The following is an 18,883-nucleotide window of genomic DNA, read 5'->3' on the forward strand; positions in this document are numbered from 1 at the left end:
GGTTCATTGTAAAACAAAGAAAAGTTTTGATGGAAACAGTTTCATTTCTCATCTGAAACAATTATTTTATGGGAGACAAAGCCTGTTCCAACCTTTAAGAGGGTGGGGGAAGTTTTTATATGTGGCTTTCTATTCAAATGTGAAGTCATCCTTGACATTTCCGGCGTGGTTTGCTGAACATCCTTGTCAGAATTTTCCCAGCCTGAGAGATGCAGTGTGACCTGATGACATTTACAAACTCATCAGGCAGAGAGCCATGACATTCTAGGAGAAACACCTCCGCATCCGTCTCCCTGAGAACCCGGTTTTATCTGCTCAATTTATTACTCTCAGGCACATTATTATTGCTTTATTGGTTGCTAATACAATGTCAACCTTTATAGTTTGTCCGTGTTATCGTTTACTCCCACCTGCCTGGTTTTAGTCAGTGAGTGATTGCAGACCTTCAGACAACATGGCCCATAACGGTGCAGTGCAGCCTTGAACAGATGGTCAGACTATGAAGATCTATCAAAAGGCACACAGCACTTATATGTCGAGGATCCATTTGATAATTTGAGGGTGAGCACCACTAGAGGGAGCATATGCAGTATCAAGTATGTTGAGTCATACTGTAGATTAGATGCTGGACTACAGTCCAGCGTAGTATGATATACATGTATGCAGACAAAGTCGCCAGGGGGAAAAGGAGGGCAAAAGGTGGCATGAGGCAAAAACCAAGAGCAAAATATTGAAAATCAAGCCAGTGTAGGGAAACAAGAATGACTGCCTTCATGATTTCAAACCTATAACGTGGTACCAGAATATGTTTTAGGATTAAAATCAGTCCTCAAACCCTTTAAAACACTGACTACAAAGAAATACAGAGACACATACTTTTCTCTGTACACAGGAGAAAAGACTCCTTCACTTTATTGCTGCACAACCATGAGGTATGAGAAAAAAGATGGTTAAAAGGGCAAAGGGAATGGGAACTTGTGCGGTTTAGCCTCTTTGCATCCACTGGGTTCAAGTTAGAGGTTTAAGGGAGTCAGTCTGTGGGGATAAGTCGTTTTTTTCTCAAGCCTTTGGTCCAGCAGTGCTCCAGCAGTAGATAAGAGTTTAGAAGTCAGGACCCTCCTTCTTCAGCTTGCTGTAGTCCATGTTCACAGCATAAAACTATGAATGAAATAAAGGAAGAATAAAAGATTAAGGACAAGACCAGCAGAGATCCAATATTGACTAATAACAGTAGATAATCTGAGCAAAAACCTGCCTTTACTTTCTGAATCATTCCCAGGTCTGTTATTCAGTCACAGTGTCAAACTTGCTTTGTTGTTGTGACTGACAAGTAGATTGGTTGATCAGATTACTTAAACTAACAGGATTATCCTGTTTTAATTCATTCAACTATGGGATTAGTAAAATCAGACTACAGCTCTATTACATTTTTGCCTCAAGCCACTACATTAACATGTTCCCTCAATGCGCTGTACAACCTCTGCTCACTACCATGTGCAGCAGAGACCAAGTTTAATGCACTGGCCATTGTGATACATTTATCCAGACATAATGGATCATACTGCAAGTGAGTGACCTACCTTGTGCTGATGTGTGGGTGCCATCTTGTTCCATGGCTCGGGGTTGCCGTTACGATTCCAACTATAGAAACAACATACATATTGAAATGAAAAGTTTTAAATCTAATAGCAATATACCTGTCCTGCACATTGACTAACTATAGCTAAAGTTGCATCAAAACACTCAAGGTCAATCCAGTTACTATGCGGTTCCCATTTCAGACAGTTTCAATATTACCGGCTTGTTTTAGAAGGGCCCTTACCTGACATGGGGTCCCATTGCCAGGCGCAGGAGGTACGCCCCAGACATAGCCATCCCACCACCGATGAAGATGAAGAGGGGGACCAACTGGAGGGAACAGAAAAGAGTTAGGGGGAACAATAGGAGGACAGGGTAAGGTGGCAATCATGGGAAATAGGGCTATAATAGGGCTGACCCCATTTAGTAAACTGGTCAATTGTTTGGTCGATAGATTTGTTTTATTTTTCATGGCACACTAGACACCCGTCTGATTCGTGCCGGTCTCAGTGGACTAATCCATTGCGGAGGCTGCTGGGGTTGGCACCGTCCATCACACTAAGATGAGCATTGGCAACGCAAGGCACCGGTCCCGTGAGGGTATTTGAGAAAATATAGAAAACAAGTTAAATTCCATTGGTTTTCCATAAATGACTACTGCTTTGGACCAGAGGCCATTTGAGAGAGTATTCCTTAGGCCTACAGTATGTGTGAAGGAAATGTGTCTTGGGTATAATTTAAAATGTTGAGTTAAGATGAGTGGCTTAGATGTACAAGGTTTGTGTCTCTCCAGAATCTGCTCTCTCCCGCCAATTCGTGTGCATTCATTGTTTCATAACTTCATTGTTTGCCCTTTGTCTATCAATTCACCAATACATACAGTGGGGGGAAAAAAGTATTTAGTCAGCCACCAATTGTGCAAGTTCTCCCACTTAAAAAGATGTGTACCTATGATGAAAATTACAGGTGCCTCGTCAACTATGACAGACAAAATGAGAAAGAAAAATCCAGAAAATAACATTGTAGGATTTGTTATGAATTTATTTGCAAATTATGGTGGAAAATAAGTATTTGGTCAATAACAAAAGTTTCTCAATACTTTGTTATATACCCTTTGTTGGCAATGACACAGGTCAAATGTTTTCTGTAAGTCTTCACAAGGTTTTCACACACCGTTTCTGGTATTTTGGCCCATTCCTCCATGCAGATCTCCTCTAGAGCAGTGATGTTTTGGGTCTGTCACTGGGCAACACGGACTTTCAACTCCCTCCAAAGATTTTCTATGGGGTTGAGATCTGGAGACTGGCTAGGCCACTCCAGGATCTTGAAATGCTTCTTACGAAGCCACTCCTTCGTTGCCCGGGCGGTGTGTTGGGATCATTGTCATGCTGAAAGACCCAGCCATGTTTAATCTTAAAATGCCCTTGCTGATGGAAGGAGGTTTTCACTCAAAATCTCATGATACATGGCCCCATTCATGCTTTCCTTTACACGGATCAGTCGTCCTGGTCCCTTTGCAGAAAAACAGCCCCAAAGCATGATGTTTCCACCCCCATGCTTCACAGTAGGTATGGTGAGTGGCGCAGTGGTCTAAGGCACTGCATCGCAGTGCTAACTGTGCCACTAGAGATCCTGGTTCGAATCCAGGCTCTGTCACAGCCGGCCGCGACCGGGAGACTCATGGGCGGCGCACAATTGGCCCAGCGTCGTCCAGGGTAGGGGAGGGAATGGCCGGCAGGGATGTAGCTCAGTTGATAGAGAATGGTGTTTGCAACGCCAGGGTTGTGGGTTCGATTCCCACGGGGGGCCAGTATAAAAATATATGTATTCACTAACTGTAAGTCGCTCTGGATAAGAGCGTCTACTAAATGACTAAAAATGTAAATGTAAAATGTGTTCTTTGGATGCAACTCAGCATTATTTGTCCTCCAAACACAACGAGTTGAGTTTTTACCAAAAAGCTATATTTTGGTTTCATCTGACATTCTCCCAATCCTCTTCTGGATCATCCAAATGCACTCTAGCAAACTTCAGACGGGCCTGGACATGTACTGGCTTAAGCAGGGGGACACGTCTGGCACTGCAGGATTTGAGTCCCTGGTGGCGTAGTGTGTTACTGATGGTAGGCTTTGTTACTTTGGTCCCAGCTCTCTGCAGGTCATTCACTAGGTCCCCCCGTGTGGTTCTGGAATTTTTGCTCACCGTTCTTGTGATCATTTTGACCCCACGGGGTGAGATCTTGCGTGGAGCCCCAGATCGAGGGAGATTATCAGTGGTCTTGTATGTCTTCCATTTCCTAATAATTGCTCCCACAGTTGATTTCTTCAAACCAAGCTGCTTACCTATTGCAGATTCAGTCTTCCCAGCCTGGTGCAGGTCTACAATTTTGTTTCTGGTGTCCTTTGACAGCTCTTTGGTCTTGGCCATAGTGGAGTTTGGAGTGTGACTGTTTGAGGTTGTGGACAGGTGTCTTTTCTACTGATAACAAGTTCAAACAGGTGCCATTAATACAGGTAATGAGTGGAGGACAGAGGAGCCTCTTAAAGAAGAAGTTACAGGTCTGTGAGAGCCAGAAATCTTGCTTGTTTGTAGGTGACCAAATACTTATTTTCCACCATAATTTGCAAATAAATTCATAAAAAATCCTACAATGTGATTTTCTGGAGAGAAAAAAAATCTCATTTTGTCTGTCATAGTTGACGTGTACCTATGATGAAAATTACAGGCCTCTCTCATCTTTTTAAGTGGGAGAACTTGCACAATTGGTGGCTGACTAAATACTTTTTTTCCCCACTGTATATGACCAGTAGTATATTTAACGTTAATTCCCATCATTTCTAATCTACGTTTGTTTGGTTACATCATCACAGTCGTTTACCATTCCTATTGTCGGAGCGGACACGTTTGCAGAGCTCACTACCTATGCTACACTTGTGAGAAACACATTTTGGTTCATTTCATTCCATTTACGAGTTTTGTCAATTTATTCATTGTATTTTGTTTGGAGCACTCCTGTCAATATTGAGTAAGGACACGCACCTGATTACACATAGAAGTAAGTCTAGGCTACCTGGCCTACACACAAATGTATAAAATGTGCCCTTTTGGGGATGTCTGATAGTATTTCTGATTGTCTTAACTCACCACCACTAATGAGCTGTGGAGCTTCTCAAAGTATTTTTTTTCTTCACCTCAAACAGCAAGTAAACAGTCTTTTTACATCCATTGAGAATGACAATAGTTCCTCACTGTATTCGGAAAGTCTTTCCAGCTTGCTCACTTTCGATAACCACCTAGCCTCAGCCTGAAAATAAAAAAGTAATGCTCTGATCCAGTGGAAACGTCATAAAACAGCTGATTACTTCTCATCCCTTGCGCAAATACAGCTGTGTCAGTCCACAGCGGACTGGCGCATTAAATTCTGAGGACCAAGAAGGGTTGATACAGTTGCGACAATGTTTCAAGTTCGTTGCAGACAGAGTAGAGATGAATGCGATTGAAGAACATGAAATGAACAAACCTCCATTCATAGCCAATGTGATTTTTTGGATTTTTTTTTCCTGCAATGTTATTTGTTGGCTTTATGTAGGTTTTTTTTACCTAGTTGGCAATACTACAAACATTTTAATGTAATAGAAATTAAACTGTCCCACGAAAATGTGCACGAAAACCATAACTGGCACAGAGATCGGTAGAAATGGTTAGATAAAATGTAAATTGGCACTCCACATGAAAAAGATTGACGACCCCTGGTGTAGCCTATTACCGGCAACTTCAGGAGCATAATGGCAGAATCTGCCAAGGCCAGCAGGATCGAAAGGATGGTCGGCTATAAAAACATTTAGTTAACTGGATTGCTTTCCTCCCCAAAAAAATAGTCCCGAGACTACAGTTACCAGATTTCCACCAAATCAACCTTGATTTAAAAAAATAAGGTGTACTATTTATTATAGTTAGGTAACCTTGTGTACTACTAGTATGCCTATACCGTGTGATGTTTGTAGCGTTCTTTTTTTTCAAGATAGGGCCACTAGGTCGTTCTGTGACACTGGCATAGTTGCCTGTCCTCGGTTAACCGTCTCGTCCTTGACTGAGTTGAGGCCTTTTTTGGCAGGTCGCACTTCCGCAACTAACCATGTAGCTAAACACGCTCGCTCCCTCGGACAGTCACTTAAAATGTCTAAATAATAGTAACTATACATTTAATTATCTTTGAGACCTTCCCCTTTCAAGTAAATAACCCACTGACAGTGGCACTGGCGCCAACTAGCTACAGTAACTAACTAGTTAGCAAACAGGGCCGTTTTATGGTCTGTGTGGTAAATGCCATCACTTGTCAATCAACGAGCAACGCAGCAGACACCATATCGTTATATTCAATCTTGTCGTCTTTTTCCAAACACGAAACAATACATGACAAAAACGCGACATTTTGGGGGGGAAACGAGTATATTCAAAATCGCAATGTGGCTAGCGTTAGCTTCGAAGTTCAAGTCGTTTGTTAGTTAACGTCGTTGACACGACGCAAATCCACCCCCCAAAAAAAATAAATAATAATAATAATCTATACGATTTAGCAAATTTCCCGATTTCCCCATGTACTTACAGCTGGGTGGCTTTTAAGTTGCCGGCTAACTGTGCTCAGCATTGTGAAGGTTTACTTCTCCCAATTTGTACAGCAATAACCGGATTAATGTAGGCCTTGCCAGGCAGGAGCTGCGCGTATTTTCAGATGCGTTGCAGAGATAGCAAAGATTTTTATAACTAACCCAAGACAGATTAGAGCCTATCGTTTCCAATGGGAGCAAATTAACGAATCATAGTGGGCCGAATAAATAAGGAGGTGGGAGCCAAACTCGAACTAGTGAGATCCTATTGGCGCGTTCTAGCAGTTATTTGCATATTTCCGTTAGGGAACGCCCGCTCCGTGAAATGCGCGTGTGCGATAACTCAATTCGTCCTTGCACTCCTTCTAAACAACGCACTTTTTTGAAACTTTGGCAAAGGGTAAAGTCTACAGATTCTAGTTTTGGAAACACTAACCTGTATGGAGATCAAATGTTACATCGATGAGAAAATTAGCAGAATATCGGCTAAAATCCATCTCGCTCGATCTTCTCCCACTGCCGGCCACTGGGCTTCCTCTCATCACCATATTTGGTAGTGAGTAGAAACAGCTACCGGATGCTTCACATTTATATATCCGGTGAAATATCTGGCTCATTGTTCTATCTGTGGCGATTCCTCACGCCCTTGAGTCCTCGCCTCCTTCTTCTTCGGTGTGGTTTAACGGCGGTTGACATCCAATATATGTCGCATTACCGCCGCTAACTACACCCCGGTATAAATCCCTTATACCTTACGGAATAAAATGAAATACAATAAAAAAAAAATTTAAACGGCCATTTAACCCTACATTCATTAAAAACCCACCACCCAATTCCACTATGTAACCATATCTGGTCCACAAAACACACCCTGTAACTCTTCTGAAGTAAAATCTCGCACGCCCAAATACTTCTCTGCAGCTGCCACCACAACCTCTATTTTCTGCGAATTACGTTCCATCCCTGCGGTACAGTTGATAACCATTGCTATAAACGCTAAGAAGCCAATCTTACTGAAGCATATGTCACTCATTGGCCTATCCCTCTGTGCTGGCACAGATCTACTACTCACACGGATCCTCTCAGGATCCTTCCCCCTTGACCCATCTTCCTCTACTTTCTTCACTGCCTCAGCATAGGACACCCTCTGCACTACTGTAACCCTGGTAACCTCAATCTGCCTCTCTCGCAATGGACACTTCTGATCCCCAGCACCATGGGCACCCCTACAATTAACACATAGTGCTTATTTCACCAATACTACACATTGCTTTGTCTCATGCCATTCTGCACACTTCTCACACCGAGGAACCTACCTCCTACACACTGCTGCCACAGGCCCATAAGCTTGACACCTGTAACAACCTAATGGATTCGGCACAAAAGCTCGTACAGGATAACTGAAATATCCTAACATCACTTTGTCGGGCAAAGACTCAACATCAAAACACAAAAGAACAGACAATGACTCTTCTGTTTCACCACTCACGCCACCCTGTCTGCGTCGCACAAAATGACGAGCATCACAATCACCGGGAATCTTCCCCTTCATCTGGTTCACTTTCACATTTACCGCTACCCCAGTAATCACTCCTTTCAATGGCGCCCTGTTCTTGAGAGAAAAACAAGTCACCGCTCTTGTCCCCATTCGTGTGGCGCGGAGCACCCACTCCCGTTGACTGACAGAAATACAAATAATTATCACAAGCCCACTTCGGGTTACCTTCCCCGACTCCACAGCACCCAACTCCGTTTTCACCCACCCTGAAACCACATATGGATCAGCCAAAAGGCAGGGGTCTACTTTCTCCAAAAATGTCACTCCTACGTAACAGACTCATATTTATCCTGACCATCGGTACAAGGCTCAGGCTCCAAGAACCTCACCAAACCTGCCACCTCTGGTAATTCACCCTCATTCACTTCCATTTCGCCTTCAGAACTGGATCTGGTGTACGGCTCACTCTGTTTGCACTTGCCACCAGCCTTCTTCGACCTACCATCTCCCTTTTTTTCACCATCTTCAACAGATTCAATCTCACCCTCTGCCACCCTCACTCTCTTCAACCGCGACCACTCTCTTTCCCTCCATTCTTCCTCCGTATTCCAAAAATATGTCTCCATGTGATAATATTGCACTTCTCCTAACATACATCTCATTTTTGCCCTCTCAAGGGACTCACTCTCCTCCTCCCTTGATCAAAGTCTCCATTCCTCGCCTCCTTCTCAACACGCATTGGAGGACAAGTTCCGGGGGGCGGAACCACTGACCTTTTCCTCCAATGTGTGTTGATGAGTAGGTGAGGAATCAAGGAGTTAAGGACATGAGGAAACAAGGAAAAATAAAAACACAGTGGACTGTGGAGGTCCTTGCTGCACTGCCTGACTGATAATATCCTATCTGATATAACTTGTGACTTCATGGCCAAAAATGTAGATACATCTGTCGAAATAAATACTTTTTTTTTCCATTGCAGTCTTGTTTTATTTTTCAACCAGTAGGCAGACATGGTTTAGTTAATACCACCACATAATGTGTTTGTCATCTGGCAGTAAATAAAGTACCACAACCTAATAAAGCTTTGACCAGTCCAATTATATCTGATTATATTCAATCATTGATTAGCCTACTTCAAGGAAGGGAATCAGGAAGGATGCTTTTTCAAAGTATTTAAACAGGGCCTAGGTAGGTTTGAAGATGAATCCCACCAGTCATACAACAGAAGCATTCATGGGAGAATATTTGTAGAGAGGGATGTCAGATTACTTTCACTTGACTCTGTCTCACACACCTACAGTACTTTCAGTAATGATACTCCAGCGTCTTCAGGGGTAGACCAAGCTAGACTCAAACTAACCCTTCATCTGTTCATCCAACACCTGAGACATTATGCCTAGCTGTCTGAAGCTCTTAACAAGGTGGGATGCGACACTATCCCCTGGGAAGCGCACAACGACATCATCCCACTTCTGATACCAATACAACCATTTTGTGGGGTAGCCAACCGGGACTCAAACCAGCGACCTTGAGTCCAAGCCACTGCACCAACAGGTCTGAAGGTCTTCACAAAGTTGCTGCTGGTGATGTACTAAGGAGGCTGTAAAACAGTATAGTACTGTTCAACTACTGCTATTCGACATAATTATTGTATATTATAAGGGTGATGTTACATCAGAGAACAGCATCCTCACACTACATGTGTTTTAATTCATCTGTCTCTATCAGCAGGACCTCAGGATAGCTTGCCCAAACAGTGGGCTGGACAATTTAGTTTTCTGTGTGCTCTGCCAGCATCCTGCAGCTCACCCTGTTAATCAGATTGCCTCTCCAACATCTACCAATGTTTGTTTCCTCTAAATTGTATTTTCACAGAAAATTGGTCATTAACATCTCATAAGAGTTTCTGCACAGCCTGTCTATGAGTCTGTGTGTGGGAAAGTTCTAACCAGGGGAGTAGACCTAATTTGATAGACTACAACGAACAAACCTTCCAAAAATCTTTCAGTATTATGTAAAACAAATGGACTCCCATGACATGCATACATGGTACATTTATAATGTTGAGAAAGAACTAGGCCGTTGTCAGCCTGGTGTTACAATCCTAGAACTGTGGAAAACATGTTTAATGGTCATATCAAAACACAGATACAAGCCAAATCATGTCTCATTCTGTTTAATTTCATCTGGTTTTAATTATCTGAAAAATAATTGTACGTTGGCAGATTTTCACCCAGTTTGGCCAAAACTTTAAATAATAGCAATTTATTAAACATATAGCTAGGCTGATACCATAATATTATGGTTTCCCTTTTATTATGTAGTTCATAGAATATCCTACATTTATTTTAAAAAAGAGCAACAACAATTTAGCTGTCAGATTGGCCATGAGTATCATAAACAAATTGGTTAATTTACAGTATTTTATGTTGATTCATTCCATAATACAGAGAGGCTAGTTGTCTGCCAGGATAATAATGGAAATGAAGACTAACATCATGAGTAAACTACATGGAAGTGTAAAAACTCCTCATCTATTGCATGTCAACTTTCAGAATCTTGTGCTTGTCTCAACAACTTGAGATCTGATAATAGATCTTTACTTGGTACACTTCTACTAACTGACAAGACAATCGACTCGTTTATTGGGGTGTTTTTCTGTAACCGATTTCTTTACTACGGTAACAAATACAAGTGAAAACCAGGCATTCCTTGGTGATGAGTTCATGAGGTAAATCTTGGAGCTGAGATTCATAGGCCTGTGTGGTTCAGATGTAGTCCAGAGAGAGGAGCAGCCTCAACAACCACAAGTGATTTGACGTGCATGTTGTCATCTTTCCTCTGCCCACCCCTCTCATTCTGTCCCATTTCCTCTTCATGTGGATGTGGTCTTGCGGTCTAAGTAGATGATACTTGTCTGTCTTAGTAGGTTCAGGAGAATGGGGACATTTGAAAACATAGGGTCTTCTTTCATGATTAAGTATTTTTTTTGCATATAATATGGTAACTAACAATGACTAGGTGTATGTAGGTGTACTGCCTAGGCAGGATGTGATAAGAACATTTCTGTCCACTGGACATTCAGTTTGTCAGTTTTGCCATGACACATATTCCAGGTTCCTCAGTGTGTTGTCTTCTTTGGTGTCTTGCCAAATTTGGCATCAAACCCGAGACCTTAAACGAGAAAGCACATGATACAATTAAGAAAATAGAGGTGTCTAGTCATCTCATCAGCCAAAGAAGACTTCACTACTAATCTAGGCCTATAAGCGCTAATGGAACAGTGCCATAAGCAGCTGAAAAGAAGCTCAGCATTTGTACAATGAGGTGAAGCAGAAAATTACTACAAACACAGGAGCACACGTGGAGGGAGATGGCAAGAATGAGAGAGAGAGAGTAAGTGATAAAGAGAAACAGACTGAGAGACAGTCACAACATCTGAGAGAGATATTAAGAGTTAACAAGTTAGTGTTGTTACTCACCAAGGAACACGAGGATAGTGCCGACCCACTGCATGGTGTTGAGGACATTGCCGAACAGAAGGACAGAGCCCAGGATGGTAAAGAACTTCCGTGTGGTAGTGACGATGGAGCAGGTGAGAGGGCCGAAGTACACCACGGTCATGAAGATGAAGGTCTAAGAGAGGAATAGGAGTGAATGACTGTTACTATAAAATACCCTCTGCACTGTAAACAAGACCACTGTAAACTACTGGCACTTATCCATAAGAATTACATGCATGTGAACCAATGAAAATGTATAATGTGATTTGCAGACATGGCACACACAGTCACACCCATGTGAGACCCACCTGGCCTAAAGCGCTGGTGATTCCAAACAAAAGGATGTTCCAGAAGATGCTGGGGTGACGGTCTGTGAAGCTCAGGAAGTCCCATACCTCACCTGTCCACAACACCCCTGAAAGAGAGAAACACATGGGATAATTGACTGAAAGTGACACAATTCAGAATAAATATATGTTTTTATCCTGCATGTAACAATTGCTGCTTGATTCTTATTTTTTAATCTCAAGTTATACGATTGGTTAGCTTTTTCTTCTGCTACAAATGGGGGGAGAAGCCAATTAATTACTTTGATTGTTTTGGAATCAAACCCATGCTGAGATTGGTTCCATGACTTTCCATTGAAAATACCTGAGCCAAAATCCAAATCAACAGTGGATTAAGGGCTCCCCCTACTGGAACGGAGCAGTAACAGCAGTTTGATTGGGTTGAATAGAATTGTGGAAGTGGGGACTGCTTTGGCCAAAACAGAAGAAAGGGTTTCTGACAAAAGTAGGGCCATAGAAAAGCATGAGATGGGGACACTTATTAGACTAAGAAGGGAGATCTGAGATTAAGATAATGGTATTTGTAGAGACATGGAGCTGGCAGAGATGGATATATAGAAGAAACACAAAGCAGAGAGATCTGACAAAGTGTATAATTTCAGACTAGTGAGGGGAAACAGGTGACTCACCTAGTCCCAGCACCAGGGTGGACCACATGTTGATGTTCAGCATCATGTGGTTGGCACTGGTCTGGAAGAGACTCCTCATGTGGTCCTGGGCCACACCAGTCAACCCGTCCATGGTCAGAGATAGCAGCTAGTATACAGGGAGAGAGAAGGTCACATTTACGATCCCACAGAGACACAGACAGCAAATACACATATAGGCAGAGACACACACAGCGAAACACATACCAGGTCAAAGAGATAATAACACAGGCAGATGAGGACAGTGTGAGGACAGTTACACTCACCAACAGGATCTCCCCGAAGCCGAAAGCAGATTCTGTGGAAGTGACACTCTTGTTGGGTTTATAGAGGAACAGGGCCACCCCGCTGACGATCAACAGCACACACAGGTACTTGGCCAGCGGGTATTTCTTCCTCAGTACAAATACACCCAGGATCATCACTGTGGAACCAAAGGCAAAGGGATGTGACGGGCGGTTATCAGCAGCAGCCATCACTGGTCTATTAGGTCAATGTGCACATAGAAAGACAAGTCAGTCAGGGGGTAATAATCATGGCTTTGTAGGTTAATGGGCTGTACATGCTCAAGGGATAAGACTGGGCAGTGTATTACTACAGAACACACTAACCCGAGACAGTGTTTACATATTACAACATACCGGGAGGGACAGAAGATAACCTTCATGTACTTATTGATAGCATGACACTTGCAGTCATAGGGTAGTCTACATGGGGAGTCAGAGACTCACAGCAGGTGCATGCAAATTGAATGTATGTTCAATGAACAGGGACACTGAGTTTGGAATTGCTGATGTGATGTGTAGTTTAAAAGGTGCAATATGCAGAAATCGCTCCGCCATTTCCTGGTTGCTAAAATTCTAATAGTTTGTCTAATTTCAGTTTATGTGACAAAACAAGACATGTATAGTGTAAAGAATCATTGTACCATCTAAACCGTGGTGAAATATATTTTCAATATCCAAAAATATTGTATTTTCAACAAAACCAAAAGTAAAAGATGTAAAAACAAAACTTAAGAACGGGAAGGATAGAAATAGTGCACATCTAACAGATATACTGCTTCTTAGACTTGCTTGCAATGAGAATGACAGATCTATAACTCATATTTCAATGTGAACTTGGTCGGGTCGCCCAAAAAGTTACATATTGCAGCTTTAAAAAGGGCACAGGAAATGCAGCTAAGGGAGTCCGGCGGACACTGAAACATGACACACTGCTACAGAAAGAGGCCCTGCAATAAAATATGGCAAACTAACCCCTCAAATCTGTACTGGTCACCAAGTCAAAGACTACAAATGACTTGTTTATTACATATTCACGTGTTGAGAGTGGGGTCAGGATGAGCAATAATATAATTATTACACCTACCTGGGATGGGCTTACAAGACTTCCCCAACACCTGTGACAACAATAGAGAGGATGTTTAAATATTAGAATAATAAAATATCACAAAAAATGATGACGACAGCGAGAGACAGTATGGGGTGAGGGATAAGACTGACCTGTGTGGGGTAATTGACATACTGTAGGGCAGAGTTGCTGGATACCATGGCTCCAAGATAAGACAGGGAACACACTCCATAGAGCCAGCTCTTGGTGTGGTCCGGTCTGGAACCCTCAAAAAACTGAATCACTGATGGGGAGGAGGAGGGAGAGAAGATACAAATCTATAATAAATGGAGATTCAACACCAACAGACCATTGAAACACCCACGCTGGCATGATATGTTGGAGATTAATGTGTTGGGCAGAAGGTGAAAGGCCATGATTGATGACTACGTGTGGTTTACTCACAGATCTTGGCGAACCCAGCATTGATGATGCATTGGATGAATACCAGCGTTGTGGCATAAACAAACTTCTCCTTCTTCTCCCCCTCACCATACTGTCCTCGGGTACTGGGTAAATCAGACAAACAGCATTATGACCATTTATCAGTGCAACCACTCATGTTAATCCACTTCCACACACAGATAGGACACACAGGCCTTGATTTCCAGCAAGGGAATTTGTTAATTAGACTGTGGAGTATCTGTAAGCTATACAAATAGAAGGAGAGGGCAGTGTGAGGTACTAGTAGTCTGCTCTGGTTGACTACAGAAACAAATCATCACTGTAAACAAGATATGGTTCCTCACCCTCGAGTGACATACCATTCAAGACATATCTACAGTATTTCGCTAGCTAATACCATAGGGATTATCGTTTTTCACCATTTTAGCTCTGTAGTGTTGGCTCGCCTACATTCCATATTGACATGAACTTGTTACACTACAGTATCACCAACTAAAATATATGCACAAAGAAACAGCCAATGAAAACAGTGAGCACAAAGAGCCACGAGATTATGTTTTGAAATCAATGTTGTGGCTCGGATGTCAGACCAGGATGCTACTTACATTGTCTCTTGTAATATGCCATAGTAAAAATAACAAACGAAGACTCCGAGGAAACAGACAATGAATCGTATACGCTCGTTCTGCAGTAGCGAGGGCTTCCCCGCTCCCTTTCCTGCAGCCATGCTGTCCTCTAGCAGTCCGGGTATGGAAACCGATACAGATCCGATCCCCGTACCCCTCAAAGCAACGTCCCGCTCCACTATCCCAGATGTCACAAGCCCGGAAATGGTGACGCTGTAACGTTACCCCAACTGGGCAGACAGTTGCTAATGTGACTATAGATCTGTCTTTGGTTCCTCTTCAAATATTTAGTTAAATGCGCCTGTTAGCTAGCCAGCTAGTTAGCCAACGTTAGATTGGTGTGTTTGTTGCTAGCTAGCAATTAGCAAAAGCCATCATTGTTGTCAATCCAGCTGTCGCAGTACAATGTTGAATCCGGAGTAGATGTCCTTAATTGCAGGCCTCTCGTACTAACTAACGTTACTCCTGTCCCGATCCAGGTTCTATGTCAAAGGCATCCCATTTAGACAATTTTCCCGGTGGAAAGGATACCGGAGTGTAGTTGTTTTCATTGAGGTACGTCAAATAACGAGCTGGCTCAAAGACCTCAGTAGTTCATTCAGAGCCCTCAACGGATATGCCTGAATTTGTAGCTACCATACTCTTCATATACATCAGTAGGTTGTACTGGTATTGAGTGGGTGGACGTGTTGGCAGAACTCAGATGCTACAATTTTGTAACTGCATGAACCATGTGATTTGTTTTTCTCCTTTGAATCGACTTATATGCAGCATACAAGGTAGTTCAATAATGTTCTTATTTTTGTTGATGTATCAAAATATTCAGCTGTAACATATATGTGATCTATACTCTTTGATTTATTGTTAATTTAAATAGCAGTCTACACAGACTACTATTTGAAACATTTGGGGGCCTTTCTCTAACTTGTTGCGTGGCTTTTTTCGTCCTGGTATGTGGATGGATTCTATTGGTCCAAATAAGGCAATAAACCACTAGATTCGGCCATTAAAACAGACGGAATTGTGAAAGGGCGGGGCTTCTACTCTAGAGACACAGCTACACGTGTCAAAGGGAAATTTGACAACAATGATATGCACCACCACGTTTTACCATTGTTCAATAACCATAATGACTGAACCCATTCACAATTCGTTTAATGTTCATTTAGTATTAGTGTCCACTGTCAAACTAAAAACATTTTAAACAACTTCAATGCTTAAAACTTGAAATTATACAGGAAAGTAATGGAAGAACACCTACATATTGTTGATACAATGTCATTTTACACCACAAAACAGGTAGGTAAAACGTCAGAAGCTGGGAGAAAAGACAACTATATTCCCAAATGATTCAAATTGTACCTTTACATCAGAACAGAGCAGAGGTTCATGCTCATGTATGACTACATGCGTTCGAAGCTCATCGCTGCATTTCAAACTGATAGGCAACTAAACCTGAGGCAAATAGTTCATGACACCTTTGAGAGGAACAGCCACTATATTGCCATAAAGATTGCTCATCATCAACCTGAGCAGGGGATAGGTCATGTCATAAACATAGCGAGTACTCACTAGGTATACTCACAAAGCAACTGTAAAAACGTTCTACTAGGCCCTATATATGGGAAACGTCTATCATAATGAAATTACTTCACAGATACAAAACAGTACCTCCCCCCCATGGAAAGCACCGGTTTTTTTTTTATTCCATTGAAATACATCAATGGGACAAGAGAATAGAAAGACAACATCCAAATTCATTATAAACATTGGGGTCCAGGAATTGACATATGAATGTAGGCAACCCGAAGAGTAAATGTGTCATTCGTACCCTGATTATTAATCTCCCTTGACAATAAGTATGTATGGTCATAAACATTTGAACTGAAAGTTGAAGAACCAGTTAACTGGGCCTCAGTGCGTTATTAATACTGCATGTCAATTGTACTGACTCCATCAGTATACTGGCTAGCTACATTACTGCAATTTCTAAGTGCTCGACTCGTCATGGAGATTTTGATTGGTAGGCCTATGACACATTCATATAGTTTTCAACAATAATCTTTGTTACAAACATTTGGGACAACGTCCTATTTTGCCATTACACAAACCTGGAAGAAAATACACATTATACAGCATGGATGCAACATAATGTGATCTTGAACATGAAAACATACAATGTAGATCTGTCAAACATCACACGGTTAAAAAGTGTCATTGGAAGGCAGCTTCATGAACACCAGATCATAACTGAACTAAAAATGTGGCTTCCTGATCACTTCCCCAAAATATAGTTCATGGCACTTTTGGGCACAATACTTAAAGTGCTCACTAGACTTCCATATGTCCATTTAACATTCCCATAAGTTAGCAACGGTCAGCGAAATTGTTAAAAGGTATAAAAATAATAATAAATGCAACAGTTGGATGATGAATGCAGATACTCCAAACATTTTGAATTTTTTAATCAGATATTGTTCAGACATTTTGGTGGAAATTCAGGTATTAAATTTATTGCAAAATTTCTCATTTTTTGCAACTCAATATTAGGAAGGTGTTCCTAATGTTTGGTATACTCAGTGTACATTTTCTTAGTATATCAGGTATTTTTTTGTTAATATTTTGTGATAAAGACAATTATATGTGACTAACTTGGGTGTATTTGCATATATCAATACATTTATATAAAGGGTAGGACCAGGACAGCAACCAAAAATGCTTTTAAAATCAAAACGCTTGGCTCTAGATGACACCTATCTATGAATACTTTACATTGTTTGCGAGATCAGACATAACCATAATCCGAGTGTTCCTTTTCAGAAATTGCTTTTAATTTCAGCGCATTCAATTTGTAAATATTGAATCTGTATTGAATCCTAACATTTGTTCCATTGCACAAAAAATCAACACTCACCAAAATAAAGTTATCCTTCTTGTGATGCAACTGTCGAGACATTGCGTTAAATCCCTGACAAAGCGTTTATAGATGCAACGGAAAGCCAATGTATTCCATTGAGCCGGGAAATAGATGGCTGAAAAGGAGAGATCCTCAGGTGGGCGGGGCATGCGTATTGCTACCATAAGTACTAGTGGTGTGCAGGTCAGCTGTTTGTTCACCCGCACTTGCTTATAACCCATCCGCACCGCCCGACTATATGTGATAGTGAAAATCTGAGGACCGCAACGAACCCTAACCCGCAAAGTTTGCCTGATTTAGATATGTTTCTGCTTATAATTTCCGACATTTATGTTGGCTATTTGTTAGTCAACTTGTCTATAATTAGATACATGTAGATTCTCTTTTGTCATGTGTTGCTCTTGAAGACTAAATAAACCCTTGCTCAACAGAATAATGTAATAGATCGATAGAATGAATGTTTAAATCTAGTTGACATCGGTAAAGTTATATGTCATCTTTCGTGGAGCAAAGACGTTTAGGGACAGGGGAGAAAATACAATAACGCAACCCCCCCCCCCCAAAAAAAAAAAAACTGGAAAGATATTCTGTGCAAAATGTCCAAATGACATCAGTTTGACCGGTTGTAAGGAAAAAGGAAGCTGTGAAAACGCCCAACGTGTTTATGATAACATTTCAGTTCGGCATCGATGCATATACTATGATGAAGACAATACCTCTACAGATGGTATCGAACTGAGCATTGCATTCTCTCAAGATGCAGAAATAAATAAAATCATATTTCTCCACTCCTGTTCCAAATTTTGTCTACATTTGGTGTATAGTTTTACTGCAAGAAATGCTTAATTCTGCAGGAGTTATTACGGCTATGTGAGAGGTTATAAACCTACAGTCAGTGTCCAGATTTCAGTTTCCAGTTTCCATTTAACCCATCTAAACAGTAGGCTGCAGTTCCCTTGACATGCCATAGGCCTATTTGAAGTCCCATCTTGTGACTTTCGAATTTGTATAGCGCCTCACAATCATCACACATAACATAGCCCGCACTGCCATCATCCTCTTTCACCACTTCACCACATATTTTTCCAAACATTACTTTTCTGCCCCCCCCTTCTCTTTTACATTTTTATGTATATATGTGTGTGTAATATATATATATAAATATATATCCTTGAAAAAGGAGTTAAAATACCAAAAACATATATATATATTTTGTATTTTACCTCCTTTTTCGATCTTGTCTCATCGCTGCAACACCCCAACGTGCTCAGGAGGCGAAGGTCGAGTCCTGCGTCCTCCGAAACATGACCCGCCAAACCGCGCTTCTTAACACCCGCCCGCATAACTCGGAAGCCAGCCGCAC

At 41.6% G+C, this 18,883-nt stretch overlaps 2 protein-coding genes across 3 annotated transcripts; both read right to left on the bottom strand.

Annotated features, from left to right (window-relative positions):
- Positions 1-876: 876 nt before the first annotated feature.
- LOC121568891 (cytochrome c oxidase subunit NDUFA4) lies at positions 877-6,379 on the bottom strand. Its single transcript, XM_041879361.2, has 4 exons — positions 6,185-6,379; positions 1,823-1,908; positions 1,581-1,641; positions 877-1,158 (listed from the first exon to the last, which is right to left on the bottom strand). Exons 1-4 carry the CDS (start codon positions 6,224-6,226, stop codon positions 1,102-1,104), a joined length of 246 nt encoding a protein of 81 aa, XP_041735295.1. The 5' UTR covers positions 6,227-6,379; the 3' UTR covers positions 877-1,101.
- A 3,412-nt stretch (positions 6,380-9,791) lies between these two features.
- LOC121568892 (solute carrier family 35 member B1) lies at positions 9,792-17,997 on the bottom strand. Of its 2 annotated transcripts, none has more exons than XM_045221087.1 (9): positions 17,518-17,997; positions 13,978-14,081; positions 13,686-13,816; positions 13,552-13,582; positions 12,447-12,604; positions 12,163-12,289; positions 11,495-11,601; positions 11,166-11,319; positions 9,792-10,857 (listed from the first exon to the last, which is right to left on the bottom strand). In XM_045221087.1, the coding sequence occupies exons 1-9, from the start codon at positions 17,739-17,741 to the stop codon at positions 10,805-10,807; spliced, it is 1,089 nt and encodes a 362-aa protein (XP_045077022.1). In that variant the 5' UTR covers positions 17,742-17,997; the 3' UTR covers positions 9,792-10,804. The 2 variants fall into 2 exon arrangements, with proteins under 2 accessions (XP_045077022.1, XP_041735297.2); XM_041879363.2 differs by lacking the exon at positions 17,518-17,997 and adding an exon at positions 14,583-15,225.
- Positions 17,998-18,883: the final 886 nt, after the last annotated feature.

This window comes from Coregonus clupeaformis, chromosome 7, assembly GCF_020615455.1.
Source record: "Coregonus clupeaformis isolate EN_2021a chromosome 7, ASM2061545v1, whole genome shotgun sequence".
Taxonomy (NCBI): Eukaryota; Metazoa; Chordata; class Actinopteri; order Salmoniformes; family Salmonidae; genus Coregonus; species Coregonus clupeaformis.